The following is a 25,105-nucleotide window of genomic DNA, read 5'->3' on the forward strand; positions in this document are numbered from 1 at the left end:
TGAATCACAGCTTAGTCACCTCATAGTGACCGTTCGCCATTTAACCCATTTGTGCCTCAGTTTCCTCATTTATAAAATGGGGCTATAGTAACTACTTCATAAGATTGTTAGGAAGACTAGGTAATATATGTACATTACTTAAAAAGTGCTTGTATTACTTTCTATGAGTAAACATGTGATCTGGAAGATTTGTCAGCACAGTCCATTTACCTTCAAAAGAAAGGGCCAGCAATAGCTTATCTCCTTAGACGAGTAAATATTTTGACCATTTCCTTTCCTTTCCAATCAAGCCCACTGACCCTTCTGTTGTGAATGACTAAGGAAGGATGTATTTTCTTTCTTTGGATTTTTAAATAAATTGTCAAGTTTGGGATGGAAGACAGTTTTGTGCCCTTTGTTTCTACAATTCTCATATATGTAGGAGTTGGTAAAAATCAGAGAATAGGGAAGTCAGTATAGTTTTTGAGCATATTTCTGCTGTCTTCAAGAACCACATTTATTTATTTAGAAAAAAAGGACTTTATTTTTTAAAAATTCTTTAGGTTTTAAAAAATTTTTTAAATTCAATTTGCTGACATATAACACCCAGTAAAATGAGTGGGGAGGGGCAGAGGGAGAGGGAGAAGCAGGCTCTTTGAGCAGAGCCTGATGTGGGGCTCAGTCCTGGGACTTGGAACACCAGTATCATGACGTGAGCTGAAGGGAGACGCTTAACCGACTCACCCAGGCGCCCCTTTAATTTTTATTTAAATTCCAGTTAGCATACAGTGTAAAAACATTTATTCTTTAACATGAGTACAATATGTTCAGCTTTATCCAAGAACTTTAATATTAAAGCATTAAAAGACTTTAAATGGTAGACATTTTGGAAGCTTGAAACATCTCTTGTTGAAGCATAATACCAGTTCTTACACTCTTGTTCTGAAGTCTTTTTTTTTTTTTTTTTTTTTTAAGATTTCATTTATTTATTCATAGAGACAGAGAGAGAGAGGCAGAGGGAGAAGCAGGCTCCATGCAGGGAGCCCCTTGTGGGACTCGATCCCAGGTCTCCAGGATCACACCCCAGGCTGCAGGCGGCGCCAAACCGCTGCGCCACCGGGGCTGCCCAAAGGTCTTTTTTTTTTAAGATTTTATTTGTTTATTCATGAGAAACAGAGAGACAGAGAGGTAGAGACACAGGCAGAGGGAGAAGCAGGCTCCACGCAGGGAGCCCAACGTGGGACTAGATCCCAGGTCTCCAGGATCATGACCTGGGCTGAATACGGCGCTAAACCACTGAGCTACCCAGGCTTGTTCTGAAGTCTTTTTTTTTAAATTTTTTTATGATAGTCACAGAGAGAGAGAGAGAGAGGCAGAGACACAGGCAGAGGGAGAAGCAGGCTCCATGCACCGGGAGCCCGACGTGGGATTCGATCCTGGCCCAGGATCGCGCCCTGGGCCAAAGGCAGGCGCCAAACCGCTGCGCCACCCAGGGATCCCTGTTCTGAAGTCTTAAGATGGACTGAGTCTTTAGTAATTTTGTGTTCAGGAATTATAACTGACCCACTTTTCCAGACCTAAAAACTGAACAATATATAGTAATTAGAAGCTTAAATAATGAGGAATTTTGCACAATGGCCTTTAATGTTTTTTCTTAAAAAATTAGAAACGAGAAGGAAATGCAAGGCATTGCAATATGTTGACTGCATTGTAAAGTCTGTTTTATATATATACGCCAAAGGATTAAGAAAAAAAAAAAAGGCTGTGTGGCTATAGAGAAAACTATGTTAAAGGAAATGCAAAGGAAGGAAAATTTTCATAAATCACAGAATGCACCAGCCTGATAGCTTGACTTCTCAGTGTTTCTCAAAAGATGGACTGTAAACCCGAATGACTGTTTTGTTTAGATTGGTTGTAAAACTAGGCAAAAGAAATCTGACACTTTCAGAAAAAAAAATTAAATATGGTAGAAAAAAACCTTTAAAATTAAGTATCTGGATATGTAGAAAGGGAAGTATAACAAGTTTTGACAAGTATAACAAGTTTTATGTCAGTGAAACTGGTTATTCTAAGCTGCTGCTTTATGGTGCAGCCTAATCCAATTGTTTTCTGAGGAAGGAAGTTGGTAGCTACAAATGCAACAGTTGTAAAAAAACACTCTACTATCTCCTATTGTAATCTAGTAACATATTTTTTGAATTGAAGTTTCCGTATGTTTAGATGCCCAGTATATATATATATATATATTTTAATTTATTTATGATAGTCACAGAGAGAGAGAGAGAGGCAGAGACACAGGCAGAGGAAGAAGGAGGCTCCATGCACCCGGAGCCCGACGTGAGATTCGATCCTGGGTCTCCAGGATTGCGCCCTGGGCCAAAGGCAGGCGCCAAACCTCTGCGCCACCAGGGATCCCTAGATGCCCAGTATAAAATGATTTTTAAAAGATGGGCAGTGGGGTGTGGACTGATCAACAAAAATATCAGTAAGCAACATTAAAAGTGATGAAATACACACTCCAGGTATAATTAAGTGTCTAAGACTTAAGGACAAAGCTCTCATGCACCTAGAATATTCATTCAGTTCATTAATTAGGAGGCTGTCTCCAGTGAGCTGAGATTAGAGTCTTTGGGATATTACTGCTCACTTGCCCCTACATGTGGCAACTGGTAGAAGTATATCAAAATACATATGGCAACTGGTAAAAGGTATATAAAAAAAATCTTAGCATTATCTTTGTATGATATTAACTTTTACAAATGTATCTGCAATCCACTTATTTCTCCCATTATTCTTCCTTCCAGAAAGCTGGACACTCTCCTTTGGTAGTCTCCGGAATCTTTTCAACATAATCATTTTTCAAGAAAAGGAAATTTTGCTTTGAGCACACATCTATGGTTCTACAATATTTATCAAATGGCTCTTGAAATATCTGATTCTTGGTTGAAGCTAGAAGATATCTACACTGGTTTGAGGAGAGTTGTTATCCTCAGAAGTCTTTTTGTAAATCTGAAAGAGAATAGATTCTTATCAAAGGATAGTAAGGGAAAACAAGACAAATCCCATTTATTTTCACATTCTGATTTGCTTAATGCTTCCATTAAATTCACATCATGCATAAAGATTTGTTTTCACATTTGCTGAAGCCTACATTATAGGCTGAACTAGTACAGAAAAAGAATACAAAGGACTTAACACAGCCAGTTGGAATGGCAGGTTCATTGAGGCTTTCCAAGTTCAGAGTCATCATTGTTCATTCAATAAGCACATATTTGAATGTCTACTATGAGTTCAGCATTATCTTGGGCACTACTCTTTAAACATCATGCATATTATTAAAAAATGAAGTGGAAAAGGAGTTTGTATTTCTATAACCCTACTACAGTTGTCTATGGTATCCTATCAATTTCCTGAATAATATTCACTGCTGATTTCATTTGGCTTATACGTATGTTCACATCTCTCCTATTCAAAGAACTTTTTCCTTTGATACTGCTGTCCTCTTACTCTTAGTATCTCCTTTTAGTTTCAGTATCCAACAGGATCTTAACAGTTCTCTACTGCATTTGACACTTGATAATCTCCTTGAAATTTTCCTTTCCCCTGGCTTCTGTGACACTTTTAACTTTCCTCTTTCATCTCTACGTCCAAATCATTACCAACTCTCAAGGATGGCGGTAGTATTTGCACCTTTTGGAGATAGCCGGTACTAGTGTCCTAATGGTAATAGCCCAACTGGCCTCTTGCTCTCTCTATTCTCTCCCCTTCCTCTCCTCAGATATATTGTTGTTAGTTTTATTTTGCTAGATAAAACTATAAATCATGGTACTCCCTCAAAAACCTTTGCTAGCTTCCTTGTCCCCGTTGAAGTAAGCCCAAACTCTCAAGACTAGAATTCAAGGCCATTGATACTCTGGCTTCAGTCTGCTTCTTCAGAATTCTATCCTATCACTTCCTGACACATCTTTGCTCCAGGTTAGCTGGAACTACTCGATGGCCTCCAGAGTTACCTGGCGCTTTCCTGTCTAATGCCTTTACCTTTGCTATTCCTTCAAGAATGAACAACCTGTCTCCTTTTTCCATTCCTGTACCTTTATCAAATCTCTGCTTGTGGAAATCCTACTCATACCTCAAGGCATGGTATAATGGCATTGGGAATTAGAATCTGCATGGCAGCTCACTGTAAAGCATTCAAATACCACTCTTCATATGAAATCTCAGGTTCTCTCAATCAGATGAGATCTTTCTTAGCATTTTATACTTTTTTGTTTTTATCAGTGAGTACTTCCTAAGGGCAGGGAGGCATGGTGTGGAATTCATTTTTGTAATTAATCTTTGTTTCCTTCATATTACCCGATTCACAGAAGTGTTTAATGAATATCTGTTGAATTGAATTAAGGGAGCTCAATTTTTAAAACACCAAGGATAGTAAGCTAAATTATTAACTTATTTTAGGAGGGCAAAGGCTAGAGCTCTAAAATTACTCACTTGCTGGATGCTTTCAACTTCCCACACTAAGATCTAAATGGCTAAAAGGGAAAGGTATAGCGTCTTACCACTCTTCTTGAGAAGTTCTCCTTTTCGGGATTTATCCAGGTTTTCAAGAAACTGTTCAAAAACTTTTATATAAGGAGCTAGACTAGTCTTCTTATAATCTAAATTATAAAGGCCATGCATTGTAATTAGCATTTTGGAAGCAAGAATAACATGACAGTATAACTTTAAGTTTCTTATAAGAATTCTCTAGAACACAATTCTCTATTTTTTTAAAAAATATTTTATTTATTTATTCATGAGAGACACACAGAGAGAGGCAGAGACACAGGCAGAGGGAGAAGCAGGCTCCATGCAGGGAGCCCAACATGGGACTCGATCCTGTATTTCCAGGATTACACCCTGGCTGAAGGCGGCGCTAAACTGCTGAGCCACCTGGGCTGTCCCAACAACACAATTCTCTAGTACAGTACTTCCAACATAATGATAAATGTGTTGTTTAACTACTCTAGTAGCCAAATTAAAAAGGTAAAATTAATTTTAATATTTAATCCAGTGTATCTAAAATATTATTAATACACCATAAAAATTGAAATACTTTACATTCTCTTTCATAGTCTTTGAAATCTAGCATTTTGTACACATCTCAATTTAGATGATACATTATCATGAAAAATATTTGATTTATGTTTATATTTGAAGTGTAAAATAGTATAAAAGTAGGCTCATTTACCCAAATTTCCCAAACATTAAAACTTTTAAATTTTAAACATTAAAACTTTTTTAAAAAATTTATTTATTTATATTAGAGTGTGTGCACACACTTGTAAGAAAGTGAGGGAAAGGGCAGAGGGAGAGAGAGAATACTGAAACAGACTCCTCCTCACTGAGTGTACAGCCTGATGCAAGGCTGTATCCCCAAGATCCTGAGATCATGTCCCGAGCTGAAATCAAGAGCTGGCCACTTAACCGTTGACTGAGCCACCCAGGCCTGTATCAGTTTTAAAATTTAAAGCAATTAAAATTAAATTTAAAAATATCAGTTCCTGGGGATCCCTGGGTGGTTCAGTGGTTTAGCGCCTGCCTTTGGCCCAGGGCGTGACCCTGGAGTCCCAGGATCGAGTCCCACATTGGGCTCCTGGCATGGAGCCTGCCTCTCCCTCCTCCTGTGTCTCTGCCTCTCTCTCTCTCTCTCTCTCTCTCTCTCTCTCTCTCTCTCTCTCTCTGTGTGTGTCTCATGAATAAATAAATAAATTAAAAAAAAAAACAACAAAAAACAAAACACAGGCCACAAAAAAAAAAAAAAAAAAATCAGTTCCTTGTTTATACTAGACATTTTTCAAGGGCTTGATAGCCATATGTGGCTACTGTATTTTAAGAGAGTGCTGCTTAAAAATATCCAAGTCACATGTAAATATCTACTTTAGTAGTCAGGCTTTCTAGTGTTAGACTGACATAATCTATTGCTCTTTGTTAAGTCTCATATATTCCTTTCTTTAGAAATTGTGGCTTCAGTAATAAATAATTTTATTAACAGAGCAAACATTAAAAATGTGAAGTTAGGGCATTTTACCTGGGGATAAACTGAAGTTTATAGTCACAGTGACTTAAGTATAGGTATTCTTTGATTTATATAAAATTTAAAAGATGTACACAACAAAACTTTGAATACAGAATCTTATTCATTTATTTAGTTACACAATCTATAATATCTGTTAGGGGAGAAAATCTGAGAACAAGATGAGATTTGGATTTCGGTAGCATGCTATGACTGCATGGAATATTCCTCATAATGGTTCATTTCAGAGTGAAAAAAATTATACTTAAAAAAATTTAATAAACATACTTGGGACTAGAAAAGGAATTTTGATGAGGATATTAAGGATAAATATCTGAACTGTGGCAATTATAAAAGCACATTATAGTTTGTCTTAAACTTTTATATATGAATTTTCTTTTAATAATAAAATGTATAACAAATAAACAGTTTAGTTTGGGATCAACCACATAAACTTTGAATCTTTAATTCAAGATTCTAAGCTCCTTGTATATAAGTCATATGGGACAACCCCAGTGGCTCAGTGGTAAGTGCCACCTTCAGCCCAGGGTGTGATCCTGGAGATCTGGGTTCGGGTTCCACGTTGGGCTCCCTGCATGGAGCCTGCTTCTCCCTCTGCCTGTGTCTCTGCCTCTCTCTCTCTTTCTTTCTCTCTCTCTCTCTCTCTGTGTCTCTCATGAATAAATAAAATCTTAAAAAAAAAGAAGTCTATATGTTTACTTCACCATTGTGGAATATATAATAGACACTCAATAATTACTTAAATATTTACTAACTACCTATTACATATTAAGTACTATGCTAAATTCTATATGTGCTGCTGAAGTGAGCACCAAACTCTTTGGTTTTAAGAAGTTTTTATTTTTTTAATTTTTTAATTTTTTTAATTTTTTAAAATTTTATTTATCTATGATAGTCACAGAGAGAGGGGGGGGGGGGCAGAGACATAGACAGAGGGAGAAGCAGGCTCCATGCACCGGGAGCCGGACGTGGGATTCGATCCCGGGTCTCCAAGATCGCGCCCTGGGCCAAAGGCAGGCGATAAACCGCTGCACCACCCAGGGATCCCTTGTACCCTCTCTCTTAAATAAATAAAATCTAAAAAAAAATAATAATAAAAAAAAATCTTTATTTTTAAAAGAGAATTTATTCATGAAAGACAAAGAGAGAGAGGCAGAGACATTGGAAGGAGGAGGAGAAACAGGCTCTATGCAGAAAGCCCCATGTCGGTCTCTATCCTGGGACTCTGGGATCACACCCTGAGCCAAAGGCAGAGCTCAACCACTGAGCCGCCCAGGTAGTCCCTAAATAAAATATTTAAAGAAGAAAAAGAAGGGGCGCCTGGGTGGCTCAGTCAGTTAAGTATCTGCCTTCAGCTTGGATCATGATCTTAGGGTGTTGGGATTGAGTCTCGCATTGGGCTTCCTGCTTCTTCCTTTCCTTCTGCCCCCTCCCCTCTGCTTGTGCTCTCTCTCTCTCAAATAAATAAAATCTTAAAAAAAATAAATAAATAAAAAAGAAAAAGAAAAAAGATATAATGAGAGGAGAGGAGAATATTCCAGGATTTGGGAAGAAGGGCAGGAACAAATGGTACTAGTATGAAAAAGGACAAAGGCTTCAAATCACAGAAACTAAAACAATAGTAGGGAACTTACATATCACTTACTCCAACCCCCCCACCATTTCTAAAGCACCTCTGTTGACTATTTATGAATACTTGAAATGATAGTTTAGTTTATTTTTGAATAGTTATATTAGAAAATTTCTCTTTAAAATATCTGAATAAGGGATCCCTGGGTGGCGCAGCGGTTTGGCGCCTGCCTTTGGCCTGGGGCGCGATCCTGGAGACCCGGGATCGAATCCCACGTCGGGCTCCCGGTGCATGGAGCCTGCTTCTCCCTCTGCCTATGTCTCTGCTTCTCTCTCTCTCACTGTGTGCCTATCATAAATAAATAAAATTTAAAAAAAAATTAAAAAAAAAACCTGAATAAAAAAGATGTCTATCAAGAGATTAATATTAAAAAAATTGTGTTAAAGTAATCTATGCATAAAATAGTACTAACAGGCTGGAAAAAATAGCAGCTTCCTGCTCTAATTCTGACCTCTCCATCTTGAATGGCAACCACTTTTTCTTTTCCAGTATCTACTTCTAGCAAATGAACACTTCAATTGTTTAGAAAATTCGAGGCCATTCTTAGGTCTGTGGCTTTTGTGGGGGACAAGTAGGAAGGGGTCAGAAAGCTCTTTTCTTAATTCTCAGTGTTTTGAGATTTCGAAATGATGTGCCTTGGTGCTGGTTTGTTTTCTTATGCTGAACCTTTTCAATAAAGGGCCCATTTTCACAATGGTTTCCTATATAATTGATATTTTTTCCCTCCTTGTTTGTTGTTTTTCTGAAACAACAGGAGGTATGAGACCTCCTGAACCATTCTTCTGATTTCCTTTATCATTTTCCTCCTTAAAATAACAACAAAATATCTTTATCTTTTTTGTATTACTTTCTTCCACTGAATTTTGTATTCTAAGGATTATGTTTCTGATTTCTAAGACCTCTTTGTTCTCTGTTTCTTTTCATAGCAATCTGATCTTGCTTCATGGATACTCTATCTTCCCTTATCCTCTGAGGATATTAATTTCTTAAAAAAAGGTTTTCAGGGTACCTGGCTGGCTCAGTTAGAACATAGGACTCTTGATCTCTGGGTGGTGAGTTTGAGCCCCATGTTGGGCACAGAGATGATTTAACCCATTACTTAAAAAAATAAGGGTTTTCTTTATTCCTTGCATTATCTGTTTTCTCTGAGTGCCTTTTTCCAGTTTATTCTGATTTTTCATGTTGGAGACATTTTTTAAATACCTTATTTACTTACATTAAAAAAATATTCATTTTTTCATGAGACATACAGGGGCAGAGACATACGCAGAGGGAGAAGCGGGCTCCCTGCAGGGGAATCTGATGCAGGACTCAATCCCAGGATCCCAGAATCGTGACCTGAGCCAAAGGCAGATGCTTAACCACTGAGCCACTCAGGTGCCCCTATTTACTTATTTTTAAAAAAGGTTTTATTTATTTATTTGAGAGAGAGAGAGAAAGTGTGGGGGTGGTGGCAGAGGGAGAGGGACAAGCAGACACTACGCTCAGTCTGAGCCAGACTCAGCTCGATCCCATGACTGAGAGCGTAACCTGAGCCAAAACCAAGAGTTGGACACCCAACCAAATGAGCGACCCAGGTGCCCCTCAAATACCTTACACAGAATGCTTGTAATCATTCTATAAACATTAATAATGAAATGTACTATGTTTAGGTATTATGTTAGAGCTGGAATAGATGAAATGATTTTTTTTTTAATGGAGTGATATTTGAGCTTGGATTTTGACAGAAGGTAGCATCATTTGACCAAGAAAGGTCAGAGATCACAGATCTGCACTATTACAATAGTCACCAGCTACATGTGGCTATTTTAAATGAAATGAAAATCCAGTTTTCACAATTCAGGTGGATTGTGCCACATGTGGCTAGTGACTACCACACTGAGCAGTGCATTAAATTTCCATCATCACAGGAAGTTCTATTGGCTTTGTGGCTATAGAGTGTCTCTTGGGTGTTGTTAATATAAAGATTTGGCTTCTATTAGCAGGAGATTTATAAATTCCCTAGCTCCTTCAAAATCTTGAATATATAATTCAACCACAGTTTAGATATATATTACCATAACACTCATCTAGCTACATCAAAAACAAAGAACAAAAGTACTGCATACATAGTAGTTGTTAAATAAGTAGCTGTTGAACCTAAGATTGTGAGAGTCAAACAACTATCAACACAAATTGACAATTTAATCTTATAGTATAGATCCTGGCATTTAGATGTTGCTTAGTAAATATCTGTTGATTAAATTGGATTCAACAGCACCTTCCGGGCAATTGATGAAGAATGGACATTGCTATGATATTATTTGTTAACACGATATCATGTTACATATGATATTATGATATTATATATTATTATTTGGTGGTTTCAGGATAAATATTGACCCATTCTGGGCTGAATCCAAAGAGAATTAATTACTTGACTGACAGAAGGATGTCTATATAAGAAACATGTTAAAATGAGACTTCAACATATTAACGTACCTCTGGTTCTATGTTTGATATCAGATTCAGCTTCATTTCCCTCCTTTCCCTCATCATTAGTGGAAACGGCATCCAATTCATGGCAGACAGAGCTACAAATAATAGAATAAGAGAATTTTTTAAACTTTTTTTAAACTCTATACTTAACGTGGGGTTTGAACTCATGACTCCAAGATTAAGAGTCACGTGCCCTACCGACTGAGCCAGCCAGGTGCCCCAGAATAAGAGAATTCTAATTTTTTTTTTTTAAAGATTTTATTTATTTATTCATGAGAGACACAGAGAGAGAGAGAGAGAGAGGCAGAGACACAGGCAGAGGGAGAAGCAGGCTCCATGCAGGGAGCCCGACGTGGGACTCGATCCTGGGCCTCCAGGATCACGCCCCGGGCTGCAGGCGGCGCTAAACCGCTGCGCCACCAGGGCTGCCCGAGAATTCTAATTTTTAAAAAGATTTTATTTATTTATTCATGAGAGAGGCAGAGACACAGGCAGAGGGAGAAACAGGCTCCATGCAGGGAGCCCGATGTTGGGACTTGATCCCAGGACTCCAGGACCTCACTCCCTGAGCCAAAGGCAGACGCCCAACTGCTGAGTCACCCAGGCGTCCAATTTTTTTTTTTTTTTTAAGTAGGCTCCATGCTCAGTGTGGAGCCCAGTATGGGGCCTAAACTTATGACCCAGGGATCAAGACTGGAGCTAAGATCAAGAGTTGGATGCTTAAGTGACTGAGCCACCCAGGCACCCTAGAATAAAATTTTTTAAAGTTGGTTCTTGGTCAACATTACCCAGTGTGTGATAGCACATGAATCACACAAGATTTTCTGTGAAAAAGATGTGACCAACTAAATTTGGGATAGTCTAAAAATCACAATCTCTTGTTAGAATTTTCCATGCATAATGAAAATTAGGAAATCTTACAGTAAAGAACTTTTTATCTGTTTAAGTTGTTATTTCCCAAACTTATTTGAACTTGTAATCTTTTTATTAGAGAAGAGCAGCTTGTGTTCTGTGGAACTCACTAGGAAATGTTGCCCTACTAGGGCATCATCATATAGCCTCAGAGCAGCTTTGCCTCTCTGGAAGGGATCTAATTCAATCTACTTCAAATTTAGAATAACAATCACAAATTTTTTAAAAAAATCAACAATCTAGAACATACCTTATGGTTGGAACAGTAAATGGATCAAACTGATCTACTTTCTGTAAATCAATAGGCACAGAAATTCGACCTATAAGAAACAAAAGTTATAAATTGATGATTGTAAAATACAATCTTATGTGTTATTTTGGCAAAACTTTAATCTAAGGCTTAGAAAAAGGGTTAGACTCATCTGTTAAAAAAACAATAGTTAGAAATTACTTACACATTAGCCGTGCTTTTAATTTCTCTTAAAAATAGGTATGAAAGACTGTTGAGCTATTACCTAGTGCTCTTATCTATCTATCTATCTATCTATTCATTCATTCATTTAATTAATTAATGAGAACACAGAGAGGCAGAGATATAGGCAGAAGGAGAAGCAGGCTCCCTGCAGGCAGCCTGATGCAGGACTTGATCCTAGGACCCCAGGACCATGACCCAAGCCAAAGGCAGATGCTCAACCACTGAGCCACCCAGGCATCCCTCTACTTTTATTTCTATCTCCTTCCTCCTAATATCCTTTTATATATAAGTACAGAATGATATTAAATTAATGAGTCCTGAAAATGAAATAACATAGTTATAGTTCATTTCATTAACTTGGTTTATTTGGTGAGATCAGAACAGACACCTATATGTTGGGCATCTTTGGAAAGCATTTTAGAAATAAAGTCGACAGCATTATACTACCATTTCATAATATCCACACCTGGGAACACCTCATAAAATTCATCACATCGCAGAAATGAGATAATGAATCCAAAAAATGCCAAGTAAATAGCAAGTAAAATAATTAGGAGAATTGAGAGTTGCTGCTTGAAGACTGCAGCTGCTTAATGGGAAAAGGATATAATCAAAATGTACATACATATGAACATCATTATTTACCCAAACCCTGGATATTAGAATAAGGGGATACCCACTAAAGCTCTAGAATTAGGTTTAATAAATATTAACAAATATAGGGACGCCTGGATGGCTCAGCGGTTGAGCGTCTGCCTTTGACCAGGGCCTGATTCCAGGGATCGAGTCCCACATCAGGCTCTTGCAGACAGCCTGCTTCTCCCTCTGCCTGTGTCTCTCCCTCTCATCTTCTCTCTCTCTGTCTCTCATGAATAAATAAATAAAATCTTTTAAAAAAAATTAACAAATATATAGTGAGCACTAGGTGTTATATGGAATTTATGAATCACTGAACTCTACTCTGAAACTAATCATATACTATATGTTAATTGAATTTAAATAAAAATTAAAAAAAAATATTAAGCTTATTACCAAAAGAAGCTGAAAACACATAGTTGATAAGTTTGGAAAGGGGCTTATTCTAATATATGGACTAGAGAATCATTACAGATCATTAAAGGAAACTAGGCAAGTTGGGAGAATTGAATGTGTGACACTTTTTCCGAGCACTTTACATTTTAGATCTTCATAAAAATCCATGGAGGTAGGTACTATACTATCTCCATTTACAGATGAGAAAACCAAGGCACAGAGAGAAATTTGCCTAACACCCCACACACGTGACAGAGTTGGATTATTGATGCTAAAAAGGACAACTATATACAACTATGTATGTTTCCTGGCTGGATGATGCAAAGTTTATGTCAATATAGCACCTTTTATATTTATATTTATTTTATTTTATTTTTTTTTTTAATTTTTTTTTTAATTTTTTATTTATTTATGATAGTCACAGAGAGAGAGAGAGAGGCAGAGACATAGGCGGAGGGAGAAGCAGGCTCCATGCACCGGGAGCCCGATGTGGGATTTGATCCCGGGTCTCCAGGATCGCGCCCTGGGCCAAAGGCAGGCGCCAAACCGCTGCGCCACCCAGGGATCCCTATATTTATTTTAAAGTCAGTTTCAGTCTATCAAAACATATTTAAGAGAAATGTGAAGGAAGAACCCTAAAACTATGGAAAAAGAACTGAGGGAGGAGGCATAGTGGGCAAAGCACAGAACTTTTGAGTTTTAAGAACTGAATTCTGTTCCTAGCTCTGACACAATTTATTTTAAGACAAGTCACATTAACCTCTTGGACAACTGTTTTCTCATCTGTACAACAGGTGTTGTTCTATGATTTCTAAATTCCTCAATAATTCCAACACTAAACCTCAGAAACCCAGATGAAAATTATTTATGTAGTGAAAACTCATCTGGTAGCTACTAATCAACAATTAAAAAATAATTTAGGTATTACCTAATAGTCTTTCAATTTTTCATATATCTCAGACATCATAATGTATTCACACTGAGTGACATGCTTATTAAAACAAAAAAGAACTCATTTTTCTTCTAGTTTTCTTTACTTTCTTTATACTGTACCTGTTTTAGGATGAACACTAAAAGGGCTCTTCAATAAATGATTGATTCCTTTGCTAACATTGATATCCAGCCGTGGAAAACAGTACTGGAGCATGATTTCCAATTCAAGCCAGTGCCCACATTTGTCATTTTTGATATCCTAAAAGCAGAGGCAAGTCTAGTGTGAGGATCAGTTAGGAATTTTGAGGATTTCTTTAAAAAATGGCTTCCAAAGCTCTTTAACTTCTTTAACTTACTAAGCAAAACAATCAGAATTTAATTAAGAATTACATTATTATATTTATAATAGAGATTTCAATGAAATATACCTGAGAGCTGATGGCTTTCTTCAAACACTCCCAACGCTGAAGTGAATTGTGATGCTTCTGGAAGTTTTGTTGAAGTTTCTCATGAATTGGTAATGAGTCATTAAGGAAACACTCATTTAGGGCACATCAACGAACAACTTGTTTTCAGTATGTATTACCACAAGGATTTCAAAAGTTTATTAGAAAGTAATTATGGGGGATCCCTGGGTGGCGCAGCGGTTTGGCGCCTGCCTTTGGCCCAGGGCGCAATCCTGGAGACCCGGGATCGAATCCCACGTCAGGCTCCCGGTGCATGGAGCCTGCTTCTCCCTCTGCCTATGTCTCTGCCTCTCTCTCTCTCTCTCTCTCTCTCTCTCTCTCTCTCTCTGTGACTATCATAAATAAAATAAAATAAAAAAAAATAAATGGTTCATCCCTCATTAAAAAAAAAAAGAAAAAAGAAAGTAATTATGGTTTTCTAAAATGCAAATTTTAAGATTTTATTTATTTATTTATTCATGAGGGACACACAGAGAGACAGAGAAAGAGAGAGAGAGGCAGAGACACAGGCAGAGGGAGAAGCAGGCTCCACATAGGGAGCCTGACATGGGACTCAATCCGGGTCTCCAGGATCAGGCCCAGAGCTGAAGGTGGCGCTAAACTGCTGAGCCACCTGGGCTGCCCTCTAAAATGCAAATATTAAACACATATCCTTAAAAAATTCCCCTGTAAAAATATATACTGATATGACAGAAATAATGCCAAAATAACTATATGGGTTAATATAAAAGCCTTCCCTGATCTGTACATATTTTGACTAAATGATTCAGCATTCTTTAAGTATCTATTAATTCTATGAGGATCAAATTCCAAAAATGAAATTTATTTCCAGAATGGCCTCATTTCTTATTGTATTCCAGACTAGAATGCAGAAAACCAGTTTTGTGTAAAAAGATTAAACTTATAAGAGTAAATATATGAGAATATGTAGGCAGAATGCATAATATCATAGATCAATACATATAGCTGACATAGAAATGGCCTTGAGAAAGGATATTTTCAGGAACAAGGGCTAAAATTTTATCCCAGGTTTCTTTATTTTCAAGAATATCTTGATCAACTAAGGCATATTCTTCAAAGTATTTTTTTATTATGTTTATAGATTTGCTGTAGGAATAATAATAGCACAGTCCTAATACTATTGGCAACATGTACATTGCGTAGTTTTTCTTGCCATTTGGGAGACTAGTGCTTACTTCTATTGAATTTTTTTAATGAGCATATACTAGTCTAATAAGAAAAATACAAACAGAAATTAGCTATGTAACGTGGGGATAATACACCTTCACAGGATCATAAGAGCTAACTAAGACATTCTAAGGGGGAACAACCTGGTACAGTACCTGGCTTAGAATAGATTCAAGAAATGTTTACTTCTAAAACTCCACAAATTAGAAGGTTAATAGCATCATAAATATGTAATAAGGTAGAAAGCAACCAGGCCAGGACAACATAATAATACATCAGTAGCAGAGTATGGGACAGAATCTGAATAGCTTCTACTGAGAAACAGAATAGTTTCTACTGAGGTACTTGCTTTAACACCTCAACAATTATGTAGTGCTTAGCAATTTGCAAATAGACGTCACACTTATTGTTTATTTAATCTGTGCCACAACTCTGAAATACATGGAGCAAATGTTATTTTCCCCAAAATATATATATATATGGAAATAGAGGCTCTAATATTTTATCATGGTCTTAGAAAGCCACAGAATAGAGATTCTTACTCTTAATACGATGCTCTTTTCACCTAGAGAAGTAATGAATTTAGTGGAAAGACTATTTTGAAATTAGGCAGACCAAGACATGAATCCTGAATTTAACAATTACTTGTGTGGTGCCAAACAAATTATATAATCTTTCTAAATCCCACTTTCTTCATCTATAAATGGAGATATCACCATGTCCCTCATGAAGTTATTGTTAAGGGCAATGAGAACATTTGTAAAGCATGTCATGCATACTGCAGCATAAAACAGCCATTCAATTAACTCTTGCTATTATTATCTATAAAATGCTACCCCAATAGAGAAAATTGGTAATAGTGTAACTGTAAAAGCATGTGTAGGTAAATCAGACAAGAACTGCATGGAGTCTTTCCCAACAGACCTGACAAAAGGGTGAATTTTTTCACTTAGGTGGACTTTCTTTTTAACGTCCTGACCACCCTGAAAAATAAACCATCAAAAAAGAACTTCATATATATGACACAAATGAAATACTAAAAAAATTTCTTTAATGTGTTCTACAGATATGATTAAATTGTCAAAATACAGAAATTTACATGCTATTTTATATAGTTTCAATACCTGTAACTTTCTGGGTTAACTTCACTTGATATAATTGAACTAGAAAAGCAATTTTTTCCTTTTGTTACAAAGGAGGATATTTACAGTAAAATATGAAAGATCTTAGAAAATGTAGCTACTTATGATTATTTGATCTGCTGGTAAGATCATCTACTCTGGAATATGCATATAAAAGATAGTTTCATTTTTTTCACTAAACATTTCAGGCTTGGAAATATCTGGCAAACAAAAAAATGTAAAAGATCATTGAGATCTTACCTTTACAAGACTCAAATACTCAACTATCCCAGAACGTACTGCAGAGGACAATTTTCTAACTGATTCATCACAGACCCAACAATGAACACCTCTCCTTCCAGAATATACCCAGAGACGATGCTTAAATCCAAAGTCCTCTGAGGAGGGGAGAAATAAGTTTTAAAATCTATAAATAAACTGGTTCTCGCTTACTTCCTTGGTTTCATTTTTACCTCTTATTCACATGTGCTCACCTTAACTATACTAAATTACATGTAGTTTCCTGTGTCTATGGTCTTGCCTTCATGTCTATACGTATCGTGGTCTCCTCTCTCTGCCAAGAATTTCTTCACACTCTAGCATTTCCATTTTTCTCCTTGACCAATTGCCATTTATCATTTAAGACCATGTCTAGGGGGACGCCTGGTTGGCTTAGTGTGTTAAGTGATTGCATTCGGCTCAGGTCATGATCCTAGGGTCCTGGGATTGAGCCCAGCATCAGGCTCCCTGCTCAGCAGGGAGTCTACTTTTTCTTCTCCCTCTGCCCCGACCCCCACCTGTGTTCTCTCTCAAATAAATAAAATCTTAAAAAAAAACAACAACACAACCCTGTCTAGGGACATTAAAAAAGTTAATAAATTTGGGATCCCTGGGTGGCGCAGCGGTTTGGCGCCTGCCTTTGGCCCAGGGCGCGATCCTGGAGACCCGGGATCGAGTCCCACATCAGGCTCCCGGCGCATGGAGCCTGCTTCTCCCTCCGCCTGTGTCTCTGCCTCTCTCTTTCTCTCTGTATGACTATCATAAATAAATAAAATTAAAAAAAAAAAAAAAAAGTTAATAAATTTAAAGTGTTTAGAACAGTGCCTGTACACGATACACAGCCTATATAGAGTTAGCTTATTTATTTATTTATTTTTTCAGAGAGAGAGAGAGAGAGAGCATGTGTGTACAGGGGCAGAGGGAGAGAGAATCCTAAGCCGGCTCCACACCCAGCACGAAGTCCAACGTGGGGCTAGATCCCAGGACCCTGAGATCATGACCTGGGCTGAAATCAAGAGTTGGAGGCTTAACCAACTGAGCCACCCAGGTGTGCTGAGAGTTAGCTATTTTTAACATTATTATCATCACCTTTTCATTTTTTTCTTTTTTATTTTTTTTTCATTTTTTTAAAAAAATATTTTATTTATTTATTCATGAGAGACACAGAGAGAGAGAGAGAGAGAGAGGCAGAGACATAGGCAGATGGAGAAGCAGGCTCCCTGTAGAGAGCTGATGCGGGACTAGATCCCAGGACCCTGGGATCATGACCTGAGCCAAAAGTAGATGCTCAGTCACTGAGCTATTCAGTTGCCCCTATCATTACCTTTTCTGATGCAGTCTCTTTCCATTCCTGTATGTACTCCTGCTGTTCTATATCTCCAGGGCACCCTGTGTGTATTACTTAACATAAATGTAATCCTCAATTTTGTCTCCTTCCTAGACTGTATAACCTACTTGAGGTAATCATCATCTTTCATATTTCCCTCATCTAGGACAGTTTGTAGTACATACAGCTGCTCGACAGATGACTGGATTGGGAAGAAACTCACTGGTTTGATCAATAGCTTTATTAGAGTTTCAACTACAACTTTATTCTAAAAATCTCTTATTTTCTGGCCATATGTTTCAAGGAAACATGTTAGAAATCTATGAAATTTGATTATAAAATGGTATAGACAGATAAATATCCACAGGAAAACAGATTATTGCATTTGACCCCACTGCCAATACTTGCCCTTCAGTGCTCGGTCGATTATGTGTATGGCCATCGTCATGAGGGTCCAGCACTTAGAACATATGTCTGCAGAACTGGAGCACAGGAATCATTACTCATTGTCAGTGATATCACCCACCCTACCAGCAAGGCATGCAGCACTTACCTACAACATCTCCTCACATCGTCATAGTCTGTCATGTCAATGTCAAACACCAGTTCTTTTTCCTGAGCCTGGAAAGCTCCCAGCTTTACTGTATTGTGTTGATTGGGCTACAAGTAGAAAATATCAATCATTTTCTATAAGAGCTGTCATGCTGCCAATTATGCTATTTTCTACCCACACATAAAAAAAGTGGCCGAAGAGCAATGAAGAAACCATACTATAATGCCAACTTTCTATCAGTTAAAATTCATTAATTTGGATTCTATACACCCAGAATTGATGACAGGGTAAATTTCATCTACCTAAAACAGGTTTTGATAAATATATATTACCATAGATATTTGTTTTTTTTTCTAGTTCTACTGATATAATTGACATGTAACCCTTGAATAATAAATATTTATTAATCAGTAAGAGATCATAATAAAGCTTTTTTAGGTTTCTGATTAGGAAAAGCACATACAAATAATGCCCTATTGCAAGCTGTCTTAAAGACCTTTAATTATTATTGGACATATAAGTAATAAAAATATATTTAAAATATTTCAATAATTCAAAAGATCTCAATTAGTTTGAACTGAGCCTTTGGCTCAAGCTGTAAGTAACCTCCTTTGAGGCTATGGGCCACCAGGTATAGAAAGCAGGCTACAGATACCTATCTTGGTCTTTCCAAACCTGCACAAAAATGATAGTAAAGGTTTTCTTAAGAAAGAAATTTAAAAAATCTTTTAAATTAAATCTTTTAAAGAAAAGATAAGATATTAAGATATTAAAGAAAAGATATTTAAAAAATCTTTTTAAAAAGGACCAGAGGAAAAAATCTTTTTAAAAATCAAAAAGTTCCAGAGAGGAGAAAATATTACCACAATTTTTATAAGGATACCCATAAGAGCTGAATCTTAAGCTCTCAATAAGGAAATTACACCTCAGCATCCCCCCAAAATTCAGGTGAAAACAGGTATCTCTAGAGTGAGAGAGTAAGACTGTGTGTTTGTGTGGTAGAGGTGAAGCTATGATTAAAAATATTATCAGTGAAAAATCTATGAAGTAGTTAGTTCCTCAGATTCCTCCATTACTCTGCAGAGCTAGGTGACTGCACTTTTAGTTTCCTGGCAGATACCTAATTATTATAGGGAGAACCTCAAACAGTGGGTCTCTTTGGATTGGGATGGGAGGCAGGAACAACAGGTACTGTTGAAGAAAGTGTATTGTACTGATATACAGGGGATTAAGTGAGTATTTACGTATGGAAAGCTGAGACCCAGTGCTCTTCTCCACTTCTATATCCTATCACTGCCACCCCAGGTAGGAGACCAGAAGATTCCTCTCTGAAGAATCTGATCAGGAGTGTCAGGCATTAGGAATAGAAGATGAGTGATCAAAACAAACATCTCTGTGCTAGTGGAGTTTTCATTTAAGCAAAGATCTAGAGAAATTGACATCAGAACTTCCTTCCCAAAAATTGGTCCAGCCAGATCACTCTGTAATAAATCTCAGCCATGTATACACATCTTCCAATCAGCTTTTTTAGTACTTTATTTATTTAAAAAACATTCTATTTATTTATTCATGAGAGACAGAGAGACAGAGAGAGAGAGAGAGAAAGAGGCAGAGACACAGGCAGAGGGAGAAGCAGGCCCCCTGCAACAACAGCCCAACAGACTTAATCCCTGAACCCGGACTACGCCCTGAGCTGAAGACTGATGCCCAACTGCTGAGCCACCCAGGCGTCCTTAGTACTCTATTTTTAAATATAAACAACATGCAAGAAATTACCAGACTTGAGGAAAGCCTCTAATATGGAAGAGGAGTTAAAACGGGGAAAAAAAAGCAACTTTGAGAAAACACTGAATAACAAAAAACTTAAACTATCATTGATATCCTCAGAAAGATATGACGTATTAATGAAAAAAAGTATTGGATGCTCTAAAAAAAGTTCTTGGAAATTAAAATAGCAGAAATGAAAACCTCAATGGAAATTCCCCAGAGAGTAGAGTAAAAGGACAAAAAAATAGAAAATAGGATTAAAAAAGAAGTAGTGGACCAGTCCAAGACATATAACATCTGACTTAAGGATTTCTAGAGACATCAGAGAAAAATTAGATAAAAAAAATTGTATTTAAGAAAAAAAAAAGGGGGTGCCTGGATGGCTCAGTCAGTAGAGCATGAGACTGTTGATCTCTGTTTTTTTTTTTTTTTTTTTTAAGATTTTACTTATTGATTCATGAGAGACACACAGAAAGACGCAGAGACACAGGCAGAGAGAGAAGCAGGCCCCATGCAGGGAGCCCAACATGGGACTTCATCCCAGGTCTTTAGGATCACACCCCGGGCCAAAGGTAGCGCTAAACTACTGGGCCACACGGACTGCCCAATCTCTGTATTTTAAGTTTGAGCCCCACATTGGGTATAGAGACTACTTCAAAATAAAATATATATTTTTTAAGATTTATTTATTTATTGTGAGAGACACGGAGAGGCAGAGACATACACAGAGGGAGCAGGCTCCATGCAGGGAACCCGATGTTGGACTTGGTCCCTGAACCCCAGGATCATTCCCTGGGCTGAAGGCAGATGCTCAACCACTGAGCCACCCAGGTGTCCCCAAAATAAAATCTTAAAAGAGAAAAAAGAAAATGTCCTAGAATTGAAGGACATGAGTTCATGATTATAAGAGCCCATCAAGTATCTAGCACAATAGGTGTAAAAACATGCACACCAAGGCACATCATAGTCAAATTTTAGAACATTAGGGAGACGGGGGATAGGTAGAAAATCCTAAGAGCTTTCAAATCCAACATAGTGGAACAAAAATGAGAATGCATTAGTAGTCTTTTTTTTTTTTTTTTTTTAAAGATTTTGTTTATTCATAGAGACAGAGAGAGAGAGAGAGGCAGAGACACAGGCAAAAGGAGAGGCAGGCTCCATACAGGAAGCCTGATGTGGGACTTGATCCTGGATCTCCAGGATTACACCCCAGGCTGCAGGCAGCGCTAAACCGCTGCGCCACCGGGGCTGCCCTGCATCAGTAGTCTTTTTTTTTTTTTAATGCAGTTTATATAGATAGTTACTTTATTTTTTTTCTTTTATTTATTTATGATAGTCACACAGAGAGAAAGAGAGACGCAGAGACATAGGCAGAGGGAGAAGCAGGCTCCATGCACCAAGAGCCGGACGTGGGATTCAATCCCGGGTCTCCAGGATTGTGCCCTGGGCCAAAGGCAGGCGCCAAACCGCTGCACCACCCAGGGATCCCCCTGCATCAGTAGTCTTAACAGCAACACTGGAAACTAGGGGAAACTGATATACAAACTCAACCATTACTTAAGCCTAAAGGTAGAATGAAGACATTTTCCAGATACAGAAAGTGTCAAGTATTTTCTTTTCCATGCACCTTTTTTCAGGAAGCTCCTGAAGAATGTGCTCTACCAAAACCAGGAAGTAAACCACAAAGAGAACAAAGGATTCAGGCAACACAGGATCCAAAATAGGAGAGAGGTGAAAGGAAACTGGGGTGATTACAGGATCATATTTATCCATGAGGCTTAGAGGGAGCAATCAGTTCAGCTTGGAGGTTGGAAAGCTCCAGTGAAATTTCTTTGGGATGAAACTGACCAACTACCTGGTGGGTCTGAATACATTAGGAGATTAGTCAATTGGCAAGAAATTTGGGGTTGACTTAGTGATCTAACCCTGATTTTTAAAAAATATTTTATTTATTTATTTGAGAGAGAGAGGGAGAGCATACAAGTGGGGGGTGGCAGGTGCAGAGGGGGAGGGGAAGCAGACTTCCTGCTGAGCAGGGAGCCCAATGTGGGGTTCCATTCCAGGACCCCGGGAACATGATCGGAACCAAAGGCAGATGCTTAACTGACTGGGCCACCCAGATTTTTAATCTAACATATTGGGACATGTGGAAATGGGAAGGTGAGGTGAAAAAAAGCTAAATCCTCACTTGCCAGAGTAGAAGGTCAAGTAGATTATGCTTAAAATGGAAAACAGAAGAAATACAAAAATGTTATTTACACACGAGGGGCAAATACCTTAAGAATCAGCTAAAAGAAAGTAGTTGCCTCTGGGGAGCAGAAAATAATGGGAGTAGGAAACACTAAAAAAAAAAAAAAAAAAGCCTGGGGTGCCTGGGTGGCTCAGTCCATTAAGTGTCTGACTTCTCATTTTGGCTCAGGTCATGAGTTCAAGGTCAGAGGATTCAGCTCTGTGTTGGGCTCTACCAGTAAGTCGGCTTGAGATTCTTTGCCTCTCCCCCTGCTTGCACACCTGCACTCTCTCTCTAAAAATAAAGAAAAGAAAAAGCTCCATATAAAAGCTATTATCCCATGAGCGTATTTCTCCCCCTCATTTGTGTGTTTTTAAGGAGAGAAAGAATGGCAATTTTGGTATGTTCACTCGTTCAACAAATATTTATGGTGCACTCTCTGCCAGGCACTATTCTAGCATTTAGACTACATCAGTAGCGATGGGTAGGAGTGGCAGGTTACAGTAGGCATCACCGAGTGAAGACTTGAGGAGGTGAGGGAAGGAACCCACAAGATACCTGGGAAAATGGGATTGGGCAGTGGAAACTGCTTGAGCAAGGGTTAGTGTGGCTGGAGTGGAGGGAGTGAGGGGGAGAGAGGGGCTTCTACTCTGAGTGAAATGGGGAGCCACTGGAGAATGGTTTTGAGCAGAGGAATCACAGATTCTGACTTGCTTTAAAAGGACTGCTGTTGGGCAGCCCGGGTGGCTCAGTGGTTTAGCGCCGCCTTCAGCTCAGGGCATGATCCTGGAGACCTGGGATGGAGTCCCACGTTGGGCTCCCTGTGTAAAATCTGCTTCTCCCTCTGTGTCTCTGCCTCTCTCTCTCTCTGTCTCATGAATAAATAAATAAAATCTTAAAAAAAAAAATAAAAGCACTGCTCTGGCTACTCTCTGAAGAATAGACTTTAGAGTCTATAGGGGCAAATTGTTAGAAAGTTTTTACCATAATTCAGATGAAAGATGATAATGGTAGTAGCACTGGTACCAGTGGTTGGATTTCAGATACTATTTTAGTAGAGCTAAAGGGATTCCCTAATGGAACAGATGTAGAGTGTGAAAGAAACAGAGGAATCAAGACTCCGTGGGGTGCTGGCCTGGCTCTGCCCGTAGAGTAGGTGACTGTCGATCTCAGAGTTACATTGGATAAAGCTCTTTAAAACAAAACACCTCCAATGCTGGAATACAACCAACTCACTTCCAAATGTAGACTATCAAGGAACAAAAAATACTGCAATTTACTTGCAAGAAAGTTAAAGTGGGGCTCCACTAGAATAAGCTCTAATAATTAAATCTCAGAACAATGGGGGCACCAATCCATTCTTGGTTTATTTTACTTATTTATTTTTAAAGATTTTATTTATTCATGAGAGACACAGGGAGAGAGAGAGAAAGAGGCAGAGACACAGGCAGAGGGAGAAGCAGGCTCCATGCAGGGAGCCCGATGTGGGACTCGATCCCGGGACTCCAGGATCAGGCCCTGGGCCTGAGGCAGGTGCTAAACCGCTGAGCCACCCAGGCTGCCCTGTTCTTGGTTTAAAAACAAAACTACAAAATACACAAAAGACTTCTTACTCTGTGGGAATATACCGCGCCTATATCAATCTTGTATGGGTTCATTTTCTGCATCTCCTTTTCCAGATCCCTCTGGTTGCTGAAGGATTGGTAGCGAATGTAAATATCATCTTTCAATGTGAATGAAAATTCACGGTGTTGAAAGTAATTCTTTATTACTGCAAAATAAATATACAATTTTAAAGTTAATTTGGTACTTTTTGTTTTGTTAATTTGGTACTTTATTCAGCTCGGGGCATTATAACTCTGACCCATGAGAAGATAATTTTAATGAGCCCTCTGTGCCCAACACTGTGCTACATATTAAAAAAAAAAAAAAAAAAAGACCTACTCCCTAACTTGAAAGGGTTTACCATCCTGCATCTGATAGGAAAAGTAAAAATGGGGGAAAAGATGCAGAAATTTTATTCATTCATTCATTCATTCATTCATTCATTCATTCAGAAATATTTAAAGGTGCAATGTCACCCGCGGCTCCTCGGCGGGCCGCAAGAAGCTCAGCTGCGAAGTCGGCAGCTCTCCCCTGCCGGGAGCTGCCCGCGGGCCCTGAGGCGGGAGCCGCCTCTGCTGCCTGAGGCTCGGACCCAGTCGTCGCCCGGGCTCAGGCACCGCGGCCGGCGAGCGCGGCCCTGACTGGAGTCCGACCGCGCAGGGGCCGAGGCTGCTTACGCTCGCCCGCTCGGCCCCTTTACACCCCTGAGGTGGTGGGAGCGCGAGACAGGACGCCCGGCGCGCAGGAGGCGCCCTCCCAGAGCCCCCTCCTCACCGCCCCCCGAACCACTGCCCTCTCCGCCCCCGGCTTCCATCACCTCCGCCATAGTTGAGCCAGCGGTAGTACTGGGCGTAGGGGAAAAGCCTCCGGTAATAAAGCTTAAGCAGCTCGGGCAGCTCGGCCGGGTCATAGGTCGCCATGGAGCACGGGACTCAACCTCTGCAGGATGACCGCAAGAATTGGCGGGAAGCACACAGCCCGAGCTTCGGCCACTGCGCAGGCGCGCTGTGCCCACGCCCCGGCCTCTGCGAGGGCCTTTGGGAATTGTAGTTCCCT

The 25,105-nt window shown here is 38.8% G+C and overlaps 1 protein-coding gene across 2 annotated transcripts; it reads right to left on the minus strand.

The window, feature by feature from the left end:
* Positions 1-1,601: 1,601 nt before the first annotated feature.
* PRIM1 (DNA primase subunit 1) lies at positions 1,602-25,053 on the minus strand. 2 transcript variants are annotated; one of them, XM_026001910.2, is made up of 13 exons: positions 24,867-25,053; positions 24,058-24,215; positions 18,448-18,554; positions 18,303-18,376; positions 16,550-16,686; positions 16,092-16,150; positions 14,977-15,086; positions 13,941-14,029; positions 13,633-13,771; positions 11,323-11,392; positions 10,164-10,255; positions 4,536-4,634; positions 1,602-2,988 (listed from the first exon to the last, which is right to left on the minus strand). In XM_026001910.2, exons 1-13 carry the CDS (start codon positions 24,967-24,969, stop codon positions 2,969-2,971), a joined length of 1,257 nt encoding a protein of 418 aa, XP_025857695.1. In that variant the 5' UTR covers positions 24,970-25,053; the 3' UTR covers positions 1,602-2,968. The 2 variants fall into 2 exon arrangements, with proteins under 2 accessions (XP_025857695.1, XP_025857696.1); XM_026001911.2 differs by lacking the exons at positions 1,602-2,988; positions 4,536-4,634 and adding an exon at positions 7,939-7,970.
* Between the last annotated feature and the right edge of the window lie 52 nt (positions 25,054-25,105).

The sequence above is a fragment of the Vulpes vulpes genome, unplaced genomic scaffold (assembly GCF_048418805.1).
Source record: "Vulpes vulpes isolate BD-2025 unplaced genomic scaffold, VulVul3 u000000674, whole genome shotgun sequence".
NCBI lineage: Eukaryota > Metazoa > Chordata > Mammalia > Carnivora > Canidae > Vulpes > Vulpes vulpes.